This window comes from Armigeres subalbatus, chromosome 2 (assembly GCF_024139115.2).
Source record: "Armigeres subalbatus isolate Guangzhou_Male chromosome 2, GZ_Asu_2, whole genome shotgun sequence".
NCBI classification, from domain to species: Eukaryota; Metazoa; Arthropoda; class Insecta; order Diptera; family Culicidae; genus Armigeres; species Armigeres subalbatus.
Genome location: NC_085140.1, coordinates 111,834,270 through 111,849,035, shown reverse-complemented (window position 1 = coordinate 111,849,035; position 14,766 = coordinate 111,834,270). Strand labels below are relative to the sequence as shown.

The 14,766-nt window shown below is 39.0% G+C and overlaps 1 protein-coding gene across 5 annotated transcripts in view; it reads left to right on the top strand.

Annotated features, from left to right (window-relative positions):
• LOC134210683 (MOG interacting and ectopic P-granules protein 1) overlaps positions 1 to 2,490 on the top strand; it is a 65,343-nt gene extending 62,853 nt beyond the window's left edge. For all 5 annotated transcript variants that reach the window (XM_062686881.1, XM_062686878.1, XM_062686879.1 and 2 more), the window contains one exon: positions 1,236 to 2,490. In XM_062686881.1, the coding sequence (XP_062542865.1) occupies positions 1,236 to 1,240 (5 nt within the window). In that variant the 3' untranslated portion in view covers positions 1,241 to 2,490. The remainder of the gene's footprint in view (positions 1 to 1,235) is intronic.
• The last annotated feature ends 12,276 nt before the right edge of the window (positions 2,491 to 14,766 follow it).

The following is a 14,766-nucleotide window of genomic DNA, read 5'->3' as shown; positions in this document are numbered from 1 at the left end:
GCCTCGACTTAAGTCCTCACCTCTGAACCACGGTCGCCCAGAAACTTGAAGAATTATTGAAAATATCCACCGTCCAAGTTCATTGTGTTTTCAATTCCTTTGCCAACTTTGAAGAGTACTCTGGCCGAACTCGTCTTATGACGAGTGGAAACGTTCAACTAAAAGCTCAAAATAATTTTCTTATCTGATTCTGTTTTTTTCGCACTTGTGTTATACAAATTCAATAAACTTGTTTCCGTTCACTTGTCATAAGATGAGTTTATACAATCCCATTGAATTCCACCACTTAATTGTATCTTGACAGATACGTATTTCGACCTCAACAGTAAGGCCGTCTTCAGTGTCTCGTACTTGACTCGACTTGAAAGTTTTCGGTGTTTTGAGCATGCAACTCAAGTTCAGGGTGGTTTAATCCCCGGAAATAGGCAATTAACTTTGATTGAACTGAACTTGAGTTGCGTGCTCTTGCCTACGCAATGCGGTCGGGTCTGAGCGTGACGACCGACTGGCAATTAGCTTACAACACCTCACTTGATCAGTACAGTTGCTGATGAAGAATGTGTATAGCCGCCAGACATTCTAAATACTCACGCTCCTCTAATGTGGACGTGTACTATACACATGTGGAAGTATTGGCTTGAGAAATGGATTGCGAGTTATTTGACTATGCATCCAATCTGGGAATCTCGAGCTCGTTCAGTAGCCGCTAGGTTGCGAAGGCCGACGGAGGTCCTTCGTAGCTTAGTTGGTTAAAGCACAAGCCTAGCGTACTGTAGGGTCATGGATTCGAGTCCCATCGAAGGGAAAGTGGTTACCTCCAATACATTTTCCAAATCAATATCTTCCACATAACGTACATATTCACATATGAGTTTTCATAACATTGTAAATTAACGTCCAAGTCGGGTGGTTTAATCCCCGGAAAAAGGCAATTAACTTTGATTGAATTGAGAAATTATGTTATGCTTTGAATGATTTCTTCTTCTTGGAAAATAATAATCTGTGTTCACCACAATTCAAATATTTACGCCGATTCTACCCTACGTATTTATTTCGGGCAATCCGGAGACGGTGCAAAACCTAAATCTATGCTAGAACTTCCATGTCCATACAACACCTGAGTGTGAGGTGGAAGCTAATCTGACCATGACATGACACAGAATAAATATTAAATAACAGCTATAAACTATAATCGCACTATAAATTATTTAAATTTTTCCTATCCTCTATTTCAGATTGAACATCGCTTCCGTTGAAACCGTATCGATAGGGACAGTTTTTTCATTAATACCAATTACCACTTTTCTTCTATAATCGGATGTTATATTGTAAACAAAGAAGAAGGACAAAAGCAAGTCTACAATGTTAAGGCAAACTGGTAATAATAAAGCACTAAGCTTGAACTTTCATTTCCTCTTGTTCACTCCATCGTTATCCCACAAAAGACCCCCACCATCTAGCATCATCATAACAAAGTTCAACCCATCCTGTTTGTGTTTCAATTAATGCTTGCGAATATACGTCGATTTAAAACAAAAACACAAAATCAAGTTCCTACCGGATGATGGCCGCTACTGCAAGCCGTGTGCGGTCGTAAGTGAAACGGGGATTTTATCGAGTTCTCCCGATTCTCTCTGAACCATTGCACATTAATAGACAACGGACTACTTTTTTTTCAATCCGAGTAAACCTCTCCCCAAATCTGTATCATACATGCTTGAAGAAATAGAAAAATAAGCAAAATATAAGTTGAATAAATTGATTACACCTTATAATACAACGCTAGTACATAATCGCAAATTTAGTACACTGAAGCGAATGGCAAGTGGTTTTGTGCATGAATCATTGAGAAAGAAAAGGGTTATAAATCAGTAAAATTACGCAAAAAAAATATTTATAAATATTAGACTACGTAAGGCACATAAGTTAAACGATATTTGAGTTCACTCGTGTAGTTATCAAGGAAAGTTCTGTTCCCCAAGGGATCGTCCAGAGTGCGGTGATTATTACCCGTGTTCAAGTTGTGACCATCAAAACGCGACGAAAACGGGGAACAGGTTCTATTCCCGTGTTTTTGTATATTTTTGAAACCTTAAATAACTTATTTGTTTCGAAGGCAGAGCAACACAATTAACCCCTACCACTTAAGATATAATGCAACTGTAGTTCAGAGAAATTTGCAAGAGCATAGTGAGTATATCCCCTAAGTTTAGCTATTTTTTTTTTCTTATAGAGATATCTAATTGTATTAAACGATACTTGGAAAAAAAGAAACACAAAAGCAGTAAAAAGTTAGATGCGTTAAGATTCACAGAATTTAAAGCATTACACTAACCTCATCTGGCTTAGAAGAGAATTTGGAAAATTGAAAACAAAAAGAATGGTGGTAAATAACAAATGCCACGATTCCGACAAGAATGTTTAAAATAAGTCGAGAAGTGAAGAAAGAAACACTTTATAGTCTAAATAAAAAGCTGATAATAAGCAGGACATAGCTGTTTGGTGTTATTTCTGTCGAAAGAAAGAAACTCATTCATCGGAATTTCCACGGAAATTTAGTAGTTAGTATTTAGTAAGCGATTCGCACAAATTCGAAAGCAATACGTTTGTAATATAGTAGCATCACTTCCATCCGTCAACTTTTATCAAAGATTTCAACAGAAAGGGAAGCCCTTTGAGTAGTGGCGTTTTCCTAACTTTAATCTACCTGTGCACTGAATTTAAAGTAAAGGAAGTGGTATGTAAATGCATAGAATAACTAGGGGGAAAGACGGCTTTGGCAGGTTTTGTTCTATTATTGTCAGGGGGTTTTTGTCGGCAAATTTTATTAAATTTGGCCACAATACTCTTTGATATGCAAAAAATTTATTTATTATTAGACTAAGGCCGGAGTGGCCTGTGCTGCACATAAAAGTCTTCTCCATTCAGCTCGGTCCATGGCTGCACTTCGCCAACCACGCAGTCTGCGGAGGGTCCGCAAATCGTCCTCCACCTGATCGATCCACCTTGCCCGCTGTGCACCTCGCCTTCTTGTTCCCGTCGGGTCGTTGTCGAGAACCATTTTCACCGGATTACTGTCCGACATTCTGGCTACGTGCCCGGCCCACCGCAGTCTTCCGATTTTCGCGGTGTGAACGATGGATGTTCTCCCAACAGCTGATGCAACTCGTGGTTCATTCGCCTCCTCCACGTACCGTCCGTCATCTGCACCCCACCATAGATGGTACGCAACACTTTCCTTTTAAAAACTCCCAGTGCGCGTTGGTCCTCCATGAGCATCGTCCAGGTCTCGTGTCCGTAGAGAACTACCGGTCTTATAAGCGTTTTGTAGATAGTCAGTTTGGTACGGCGGCGAACTCTATTCGATCGTCTTACGGAGTCCAAAGTACGTACGATTTTCAGCCACTATGCGCCTCCGAATTTCTCTGCTGGTATCGTTATCGGCGGTCACCAGTGAGCCCAAGTACACGAATTCTTCAACCACCTCGATTTCGTCACCACCGATAGAAACTCGTGGTGGGTGGCTTACATTGACCTCTCTTGAGCCTCTTCCTATCATGTACTTCGTCTTCGACGTGTTGATGACTAGTCCAATCCGATTAGCTTCGCTTTTCAGTCTGATGTAGGCTTCCTCCATCCTCTCAAAGTTACGTGCCATGATATCAATGTCGTCGGCGAAACCAAATAACTGGACGGACTTCGTGAAAATCGTACCACTCGTGTCAATCCCTGCCCTTCGTATTACTCCCTCCAAAGCGATGTTGAATAGCAGACACGAAAGACCATCACCTTGCCGTAACCCTCTACGCGTTTTGAAGGGACTCGAGAATGCCCCTGAAACTCGAGCTACGCACATCACCCGATCCATCGTCGCCTTGATCAACCGTATCAGTTTATTCGGAAATCCGTTTTCGTGCATTAGTTGCCATAGCTGGTCCCGATCGATTGTATCATATGCGGCTTTGAAGTCGATAAATAGATGATGTGTGGGCACGTTGTATTCGAGGCATTTCTGCAATACCTGACGTATGGCGAACACCTGGTCTGTTGTAGAGCGTTCACCCATAAATCCCGCCTGGTACTGCCCCACGAACTCTCTTGCAATTGGTGCTATTCGACGGCATAAAATTTGGGAGAGTACCTTGTAGGCGGCGTTCAGCAATGTGATTGCGCGGTAGTTGCTACAATCCAGCTTATCGCCCTTTTTGTAGATGGGACACACGACACCTTCCATCCACTCCTGCGGCAGAACCTCATCCTCCCAAACCTTGGTAATCACCCAGTGCAGCGCTCTAGCCAGTGCTTCACCACCGTGTTTAAACAGCTCTCCTGGTAGTTGGTCAACTCCAGGGGCTTTGTTGTTTTTCAGCCGGCCAATCTCCTCCTGGATTTCCTGGAGATTCGGCGCCGGCAGTCGCATGTCCTGCGCGCGCGCTCCTAGGTTCATTACCATACCGCCACCTTTGTCTGCCATATCATACCATTCAGGTGCTCTTCGTAGTGCTGCCGCCACCTTTGGATCACCTCACGCTCATTTGTAAGGAGGTTTCCGTTTATGTCCTTCCTCATATCGGGCTATAGTGCGTGGCCCTTACGTGAACGGTGTAACTTCTCATAGAACTTTCGTGCGTTATTAGCGCGGTACAGTTGCTCCATCTCTTCCAGGTCTCGATCTTCCTGCTGGCGCATTTTTTCTCCGAAAAATCGAGTTTTGTCTATTTCGCGCCCGTTTGTATCGTGCCTCGTTCGCCCTCGTGCGGTGTTGCAGCATTCTTCTCCTCAACTAACTGCTCACATTCGCCATCACATCAGTCATTTCTCTGGGGGCACCGTGCCTAGTGCAGTGGCTGCGGTGCCTGCAATAGCCGATCGAATATCTCTCAAGCCATCTTCAAGAGATGCTGCGCCTAGCTGCTCTTCCGTTGGGAGTGCCACTTCCAGCTGCTGCGCGTAGTCTTGGGCTAGTATACCGTCTTGTAGCCGCCCAATGTTTAGCCGCGGCGGACGACTCCGACGCGTGTTGATCACCGTCGAGAGTTTTGAGCGCAGACATACTGCAACGAGGTAGTGATTAGATTCAATATTCGCACTGTGATAAGTGCGTACGTTCGTGATGTCGGAGAAGAATTTACCGTCGATTAGAACGTGGTCGATTTGGTTTTCCGTTACTTGATTAGGTGATTTCCATGTGGCCTTGTGGATATTCTTGCGGGGGAAGAAAGTGCTTCGGACTACCATTCCGCGGGAGGCTGCAAAGTTTATGCATCGTTGGCCGTTGTCGTTCGATACGGTATGCAGACTATCCGGTCCGATGACCGGTCTATACATTTCCTCCCTTCCTACCTGAGCGTTCATATCACCGATAACGATATTGACGTCCCGCAGTGGGCATCCATCGTATGACTGCTCCAGCTGTACGTAGAACGCTTCTTTCTCGTCGTCGGGTCTCCCTTCGTGTGGGCAGTGCACGTTGATAATGCTATAGTTGCAGAAACGGCCTGTAATCCTCAGCTTGCACATCCTTGCGTTGATTGACTGCCACCCAATCACGCGTTGGCGCATCTTACCCAGCACTATGAAGCCGGTTCCCAGCTCGTTGGTGGTGCCACAACTTTGGTAGAAGGTAGCCGCTCGATGCCCGCTTTTCCACACTTTCTGTCCTGTCCAGCAATCTTGCAGCGCCACGACGTCGAAGTTTCGGGGATGTAATTCATCGTGGATCATCCTGTCGCAACCTACGAAACCTAGCGACTTGCAGTTCCATGTTCCAAGCTTTCAATCGTGATCCTGTATTCGTCGCCTAGGTCTTTGCCGATTATATCGAATCGCATTATCTCTTATATTGTTCGTAATGAATAGTTTTCCAGGCGGCTTATTGGGCCTGCGCAAACCTCCTGTCTCGTCGGAGGGCCGTCGTGTCAGGGCTGTTTAGCGTTCCACCTAACACCAGGACTATTGGGCTTGTGCGCTTTGAGCGGCACACGGTGGCTTTGGTGGGGCCTACTTGCGGATACATGCAGCTTTTTATAGAGGTTTAACAGGGCCCATTGTCAAACCCCACCACATCCTAGGCAAGCCCCACAACTCGCAGATGGCCTGGGGAGGGATCGTCAAGCCCTTGGACATAGTCCCTGCTGCCCGCAAATTATACCCAGTGCCTTTTATCATACACAACGACCATTTTGATAGTTCCTTTTGTGCTCAACGGTTTCTCAGCATATATCTCGTTTGTAGTAACACGTGGTGTCCAGTGAATAGTGGAGAAATCTAGTACTACAATTTTGACCATCAAAGTGCCTTGTATTGTAGAGCGAGAACAATAGTGAGCTGCGTAGTGTTTATTGTACCACTGAAAGAACCGTTGGTGGTGCATACTGTGCTTTCAAGGGCAATACTGCCGATCTACACCATTCATTGAAGCTTACCTGTTTGAAAGGACGTCTAGGAGGCTACACTATTCATCGCTTTGCTGTTGGTTGGTGCTGCTGGGTTTATTGAAGTTGATTTATTTGCAAGAAGCCGAGTTTTTTTGCAACAGGTAGGTATGTCATTTCATTTTATTTATTTTTAGATTTTTGTGTTTTTTGGGTTTGTCTTTCTGAGAGTGGATTGTTTTGTATATACATTTTGGTTCATTCTCTATTTTAATAAACTTGATTTTTATTTTTGTCGTTTTTTTTTTGTTCCATTTCATTCATCTCATTACAAGGATGTCTTTAACGACGACATGTGATCCTTCTATCCCGGGTACCATTTCTTTTGCGCAGTATGTCGAGCAGTTGGAGTGGTTATTTGTTCATAACAATTATACAGAGGATAGATACAAAGCATCATTTCTAACAGTCTGTGAAACCGAGGTGTATTCACAGCTGAAACCTTTATTTCCCGGGCAGAATTTCAAGGATATAGCTTATAATATAGTGAATAATATAGTGAATCAAGAATGGGTTGCTGAAGGAACGAGTCAGATTAAAGACGATGACAGAAGAGTTAGTGTAGTTGCGCGGTTAGGTCGGCGATCGGAGTATGCAAGTCCGCCAAAATCGAACTACAGGCACAGGAGCAGAAGTAATAGCAGAGATTGATCGCATTCTACAAGAGATAATTATAGAGGAAGATACGGTGACAGACGAAACAATAATTCCGGTACAAAATCATATATATGCTCGTATTGTAAAAAACAAGGTCATATTAGGAAATATTGCTATAAACTCTATAAACCTGGCAAAAGCCTTCCGAAAAATCGAGTGTTAAATTTGTAGACTCTCCCAAGCGTACAGAGCAGGGTTCATCAGGATTGTTTAAAAGATTACCTAAAGATTTTGACACTGATATTCCTTCGGACTCTGATGATGATATGCGTTGCATGATGATTTCGGCCGCTAATAAAATAAATAAGCCATGCTTTGTAGAAATAGAAGTTGAGAAGAGAAGGCTTGCAATGGAAATAGATTGTGGCTCTGCTGAAAGCGTAATTTCTGAAGAATTCTTTACTAGAAATTTTAGTTATCTGCCTATTAGGACTTGTAGTCAGCGTTTAGTCGTTATTGACAGAAATACAGGGGTTAGACAAAAAGGTTAAGATAGGTAAAATTATGTCAAAATTTAAATCATCATAACTTTGCGTAGAATGATCCGATTTTGATAAAATCAGGACCATCAGAACCGGACGCTTTTCTAGTATACTGCCCCTCTGCAAAACCTAAGATTGGTCCTTGGCCACCGTAGATGTTCCGGGTTTTCTGAAGGTATGTTCAAGATGCAATTTTTCGACTGCTTGTCATTTTATGTGACGTTTAATTTCATCATGTTTTATGCTTTCTCCAAAAACTAGAACTAATATGCCGGCCAATTGTGGCTGTAGATCGAGAATCCATCAAAACTACGCAGAGATATGGCCATTTCCGTAAAAACGGTTCCGGAGGCATTCCACGGGGGCATGTCAGTCGATCCTGAGCGACCATTTCGAAAATATTTGAAACTCTGCACAGTTTTTCAATTTCATCTAAATCGTCATTTTTCGATATCAAATCTTCATATTGAGTCACGACTAACTTTTCAAAAGGGTGTATGTGAAAATGGTTCAAAAATATTTAAAAAGCTGCACAGCAAAAACGGAATGTTCGATTGTTATGATTTTTTCAGCAAAGTTAGACAAGTAAATGGTGATTCTTAAGAAAATGCGCACAGTAAAAAAAAAATTTTTTTGCCTTTAAAAATATCATTTTTGTCACAAAAACTCAAATATCTCAAAACCCTATCTTTTTTCTACCATAAAAATTTGGTGATGGTAAACTAATAAACAAAAAAGTTATGACATTTCAAACATTTCACAATTTTCACATTTAGTAAAAAAAATTTTTTTTCTGTGTAAGTTATTTCGAGAATTGCAGTTTGATGCAGGTTTTATTGTTAAGGGACGTGATTTAAACAAGTTGTTTTCATGATATTTTGATTTAATTATTCATAGCATCTATAAGAAACTTAGACACGATCCAGTGTTGTGATCAAAAGTATTGATAGTGTCATAATTTTCATTGCACGTGACTGGCGAAAAATTCTTTTAATAGTGTTAAAACCTGTTGATAATAACGTTGATAGAAACATATCAGAAATGTTATTTTAAGACAAAAGCTGCAAAATCAAAGATTTATATACACGTGTACGTCTATAGTTTACCTGCAAAAATATACCTCTTAGAGAATAGACTTTATGATCGGGAGGAAACGGGTATCTTCAACAACAACAAATGCATGATAGGTACATACCATGACAATGCTCACGAAAAAGCAAAAAAATTACTACTACTAAGGTTGTTAAAATCTTTTACATGTACTTCTAAACTAGTTTGGGAATGCATTCAATTACTACACCAGGTGGCTAAAAATAGTTCAGTAAGTCTATTTTGGGTACCTGGGCACTGTGGAATTGAAGGTAACGAAAAAGCAGATTGTTTAGCAAGACTTGGATCATCAAAACCTTTCCTAGGACCAGAACCATTTTGTGGGGCCTCAAAATGGAACTAAAAACCTGGGAAAAAAATGTGATTGATGAAATCTGGAAAAAAACAATAACAGCAAGGCAATCTAAAAGGTTTATATCACCCAACAAAACTGTTACTCAAAAACTGCTCAGTCTATCTAAAAAAGATTTAAATACCTTCTGCTGTTTAATAACAGGACACTGCCCGAGTAAATATTATTTGAAACAACTATGTAAAGTTCAAGATGATACCTGTCGTTTCTGTGAAAGGGACACGGAAGGTTCGGAACATTTATTGTGTACCTGTGAAGCACTTTTCCAAAAAGGCGCAAATTTTTCGATAAAGGACTAATACAACCATCAGATGTATGGATGACTTCTCCCAGTAAGGCAATACATTTCATAAGATATGTTATACCTTATTGGGAAAATGCCTACAATCAGCAAGTGGAAGTCACTCAAATTCATAGTGATATGACACACTGACAAGGCACAAACATTAAAACGGGGCCTGCCACAATAGATCAACCAACTGGTCGCAGTGGAAAATGTACCCAACAAGGAAAAAAAAAAAAAAAGGTTGTTAAAGATCTTATAGTAATTTTTTTCTTCAGTCAAGCAAATGACACCAAACTAGTCAGTAAAAACTTAAAAATGATTTTGTTTATTGAAATATTACGAACAACATGAGTAGCCGCTTTCTCAACTGTTGTAGGCCGTTTGATGGAAAAAAGTGTTCAAAAGAGTTACGAAATCTCACCGAAAGCACCATAGATAAACTGAAAGCGACTGGTTATGCTCCAATGTCCACATTGAATACAAATTTACGCATTTGCACGTCCTGCCGTCTAAACGTTGACAAAAGAGCAATCTGTATATCATCGGTTGAGCAGAGCGCAGGAAGTTCGAAAACGACAGCAACTGAGGAATTGCCAGATGTATCGACAACAACTGAGGAATTACCAGAAGTATTAAGTGCTGAGAGCCTTGCCACCGTACCATCAGCGAAATCTGTTTCAACAAATCAATCGGAAGATGAGTGTATCCAAATGTCAACATCGAACGCTTTAACGAGGGCATAGCTGGGATAAAAGTGACTCCGATTAAATGGAGTAAGATGGACTACGTTTATTACCCGGAGAAAAATACTGTGAAATAAACGAAGCTGTACGAAGAAACCTCTTCAAATTAGGACCTGATGATGTGGAAAATACAGACTACGATGAGGTAATTATAAATATGAAGGAAAGGTTCTCGAATGCAGCCACGACAAGGAAAGAAAAATTATTGATTTTGTCGATGCTGCCAAGTTCGTGGTCTATTCAGGATGCCATTGATGAGTTCAAAACCAATAGAAATACAGTAAAAGAGGCAAAACAATTGAAGAATAACTGTCTTTCAACCAAAAATACTAGGTCTAGTACTGCATTAACAGATGAGACAAAAGAAATAGTAGTTCAATATTTTGAAGATGATGAAGTAAGTCGAGCTATGCCTGGTCAAAAAGATTATGTATCAGTAAAAAGATGGAATGCGTCAAGCAATCCAAAAACGATTAATGATGACGACTTTGAAAGAAGCGTACACACGCTTCAAGGAAATTCACGATAATATTAAAATAGGTTTTCCTCATTTGCAAGCCTTCAGCCAATGCAATGTAAGCTTCTTTCCAATTCAGGAACACATAATGTGTGTGCACAACCCATGAGAATATTAATCTTATTTTACATAGTTTGAAAAGAATCAATTTAACAAAGGATATTAAAATGTTAACTGGTAGTCTTTTGTGTGAAAATACAACATCAAATTGCTATCTACGATCTTGTTCGGATTGTCCAGATTCTTCATCATTGGAAAATACTTTATTCGCTGAGTTTGAAGAAAAATATATTGATCAGTTATCATTTGAGCAATGGGTGACCACGGATAGGTGTGACATAGAAACTATTGTAAAACCTGTAGATGAGTTTGTGTCATATTTTTGCTTGAAATTAGAAAGTTTAATCCCTCACGATTTCATTAAAACAGAACAATCCAGCTTTTTAAAAAATACGAAAAATACATTACAAAATGGTGAATTTTTAGTCATTTGTGATTTTTCTGAAAATTACAGCTTTGTATTGCAAGATGAAGTGCAGTCCAACAACAAGCTACAATTCATCCATTCGTTATTTATTTTAATGGAAGTACGCAAATTGAACACTTAAGTTTTATTATAATTTCCGAAGATTTAAGACACGATTCAGTATCCGTAAACTTGTTCATTGAAAAAATGATTAACTTTTTACGCGTTGATAAGCATAAAGAAGTCAAAAGATATATTTCATGTCTGATGGAGCAGCGTCGCAGTACAAAAATCGTAAGAATTTTTCGAGCCTATGTCAATTTAAATCAATGTACGGAATTGATGCAGAATGGCATTTTTTGCTACATCACATGGCAAAGGTCCTTGTGATGCTATTGGAGGAACAATAAAGCGCATGGCCACAAGAGCAAGTTTAGCCAAAGAACGTGAGCATCCAATTAAAACTGCAGAAAGAACTTTTGATTGGGCAAATCGTAGAAAAGAAAAAGATTTAACCAAATTATCATTTTGTTTTACTACTACTGAAGAGTACGAAATAAAGGCTTCAGAGCTCAGCGAGCAATTTAATAACGCGAAAACGATCCAAGGAACCCAAAATTTCACTGTTTCATTCCATTGTCGGAAAATAAAATTAAAGCAAAACTATACTCAAACTGTGCTGATAATAATTCAAAAGTGTTCGATATTTTAAAAATTTGAATAAAAAAATAAAAATAAGTATTAATAAACTGTTTTCATGATATCATAACCCATACCAAAATTCAAACCCAAAACTCTTAGAGTTTCTATAACAACATTGTGTAACTGCCACATTTAATTTAATACTTAGGATAATATTAATTCATTTTTATTTATTTATACATATAATATTTATACATATAATATACATAATATCGATGAATACATAAATATGGAATATCATACAAACAACTTGTTTAACTCACGCAAGGCCCTTAACAATAAAATCAGCATCAAACTGCAATTCTTGAAAAAACTTACACAGAAAAAAATTTTTTTTTACTAAATGTGAAAATTGTGAAATGTTTGAAATGTCATAACTTTTTTGTTTATTAGTTTACCATCACCAAATTTTTATGGTAGATAGCTAATATAATGGACCGTTTTCCCTAAAAAATACGTTCGAAAAAAAAGATAGGGTTCTGAGATATTTGAGTTTTTGTGACAAAAATGATATTTTTAAAGGCAAAAAAATTTTTTTTTACTGTGCACATTTTCTTAAGAATCACCATTTAGTTGTCTAACTTTGCTGAAAAAATCATAACAATCGAACATTCCGTGTTTGCTGTGCAGCTTTTTAAATATTTTTGAACCATTTTCACATACACCCTTTTGAAAAGTTAGTCGTGACTCAATATGAAGATTTGATATTTATCGAAAAATGACGATTTAGATGAAATTGAAAAACTGTGCAAAGTTTCAACTCAATAGAAAATCATGAATTAAAAATTTTCTTAAATTTTGATGCTGTTGCTTGGAATCGCTCTCCGGGAACATAATGAAATGATAACAGATCGGAATAATGCAAATATGGGCATCTATCTTCATGGCTTTACATCGTCTCGATTACAGAAATATTTCCAGAATGATGGTGTCCACTGCCACCCTTATAGCAGGTTCCAAGGGCCTTCCAGGAGGGACCGGTTTTGGCACCTTCTGGAACTATGCGTATATGGGTGTCAAAATTCATGTTTTCCCAAGCCGATGAATATAGGACCTTTATTAAAGATACATTATGGTGACTGTAAGACTCTCTGGCCAATTTGTAACAGGTTCCGGGTGTTCTGCGAAAGTGACATTTCTAGACCAACATTTGAAAAGGGCGTAACAGCCAAAATTTATTCCTTCAGATTCCTCGTCTACATATGTAGTTCTATATGTGGACGAACAATCAGAAGGAATAAACTTTGGCTGTTACGCCCTTTTCAAATGTTGGTCTAGATTTGTTCAGGGTGTATGGCCAATCCCGTACCGATTTTACGAAAATTGCCATATCTTTGCGTATACAAAACATGACAAGCAGAAGAAAAATGCATTTTTAACATATCCTCGGAAAACCCGGAACATCTCCGGTGGCCAACGGCCAATCTGATGTTTCGCATGGGGACCGTATACTAGAAGAGTTTTCGCTTCCGAAGGTCCCGGTTTCATCGAAATCCGATCATTCTACGCAAAGTTATGGTGATTTGAACTTCGACAAAATTTTGCCTATCTCAATCTTTTTGTCTAATCCCTGTAGGTTGACGATTGTCGGCAAAATAGAAGTCTAAAGCTAAAGCTATTTTTGGTATTTTTGAAGTGCAATACCTAGTTTTTTTTTGTGTCTTTATTAAGGAGACTTTTAGCCCGAGGCTGGCTCGTCTCCGAAGTGCAATAGTGATTTTACGCCCCTAATGGGACGCACATGGTTGGACGTATTCTATTCGGGGTGGAGGAACACTTTTGCCAAGCCTTCGGTGTCTGCGGTCGGCGTCAACATGCTGAAGGATGAAGAAACCATTTCGGATTTGAAAAGTGACAATTGGAAGCAAGATCGTTTTGGCACATAAACGCCAGCTAAAAACTTTACCGGTTTCTCGCCGGAAAACCTCAAGAACTTTGGTTTTCCAAGGAGAGAAAAATGACCAGCACAACCAACAGCAACAACACAGCACTTTTGACTCTATTTACGGTAGAAGCAACAATAATAAAACGAGCCATGGACACAGTAATCAACCTGGTTCAAGCACCAGAACTAATAAACGGAGACGGCATGACAGCGAAGAAAATTTATCGGATTCGAGTTCTGAATTTTACGGTTTTCCAGCCGAATCTTTTATTTTTAAGGGGGATGATAATTCCCATTTGAGTGATGAAGTGAATCCTAATGATATAAGAAGTGTAGATACATTTAAAAAAAACTGAAAGAATAAAGCATGCAAATTTATCAAAGTCGCTCTATAAAGAAAATGCAAGATGATTTTATTATACGCGAGGAGAAGTGGATGAACGCTGTCATCAGAGGAAAAGTAGAATCACTGAAATTTAACACGGCAAGGTATAGCCTATGGAATTGAAAATAATTTTAAAAATTACAAACAGAGATTTTTTTGAAAATGATTTATTAGGCGGGATTAGAAATTCAATAAACTTTAAAAGTACTACCATCTCCGGAATCACTTCAAGAAAAAACTTCATTGTCATTAACAATCAAATTAATATATGTATAATGTAGATAATCAAATTTCTAACCTCATGCTATAAATTATTTGTAAATAAATATCATTTTGAAATTTTGAAAATTATTTTGAGAGCTGCATCCCATACCTCGCTGTGTATTTTTTTTCATGATTCTACTTTTTCTTTTGATGACAGAATTCATTCTTCTCTTAGCGTATTACTAGTCCAAACAAATAGTTTTCTTAAATTAAAATGAATTTTATTATTTTTAATAAAAAAAATTAAAAAAAAAATAGCAAATTGTTTTCGAGTTATAGATATTTGCAATCGATTTGTATTTTGTACTTTCTGAATAACTGCAGTGGTTAATCAAATAACTTTCCTCAGGGATGAGGAGTTGTAGAGGTCTAATGAAAGTAGACGTAACAAACAATCCCCTTTCGTACTGAGAAATGAGCAATAGAGATAAATAGAATAGAGAGAGGCGATATTGAGATTGAGAATTGTACAGAGAAATAGGT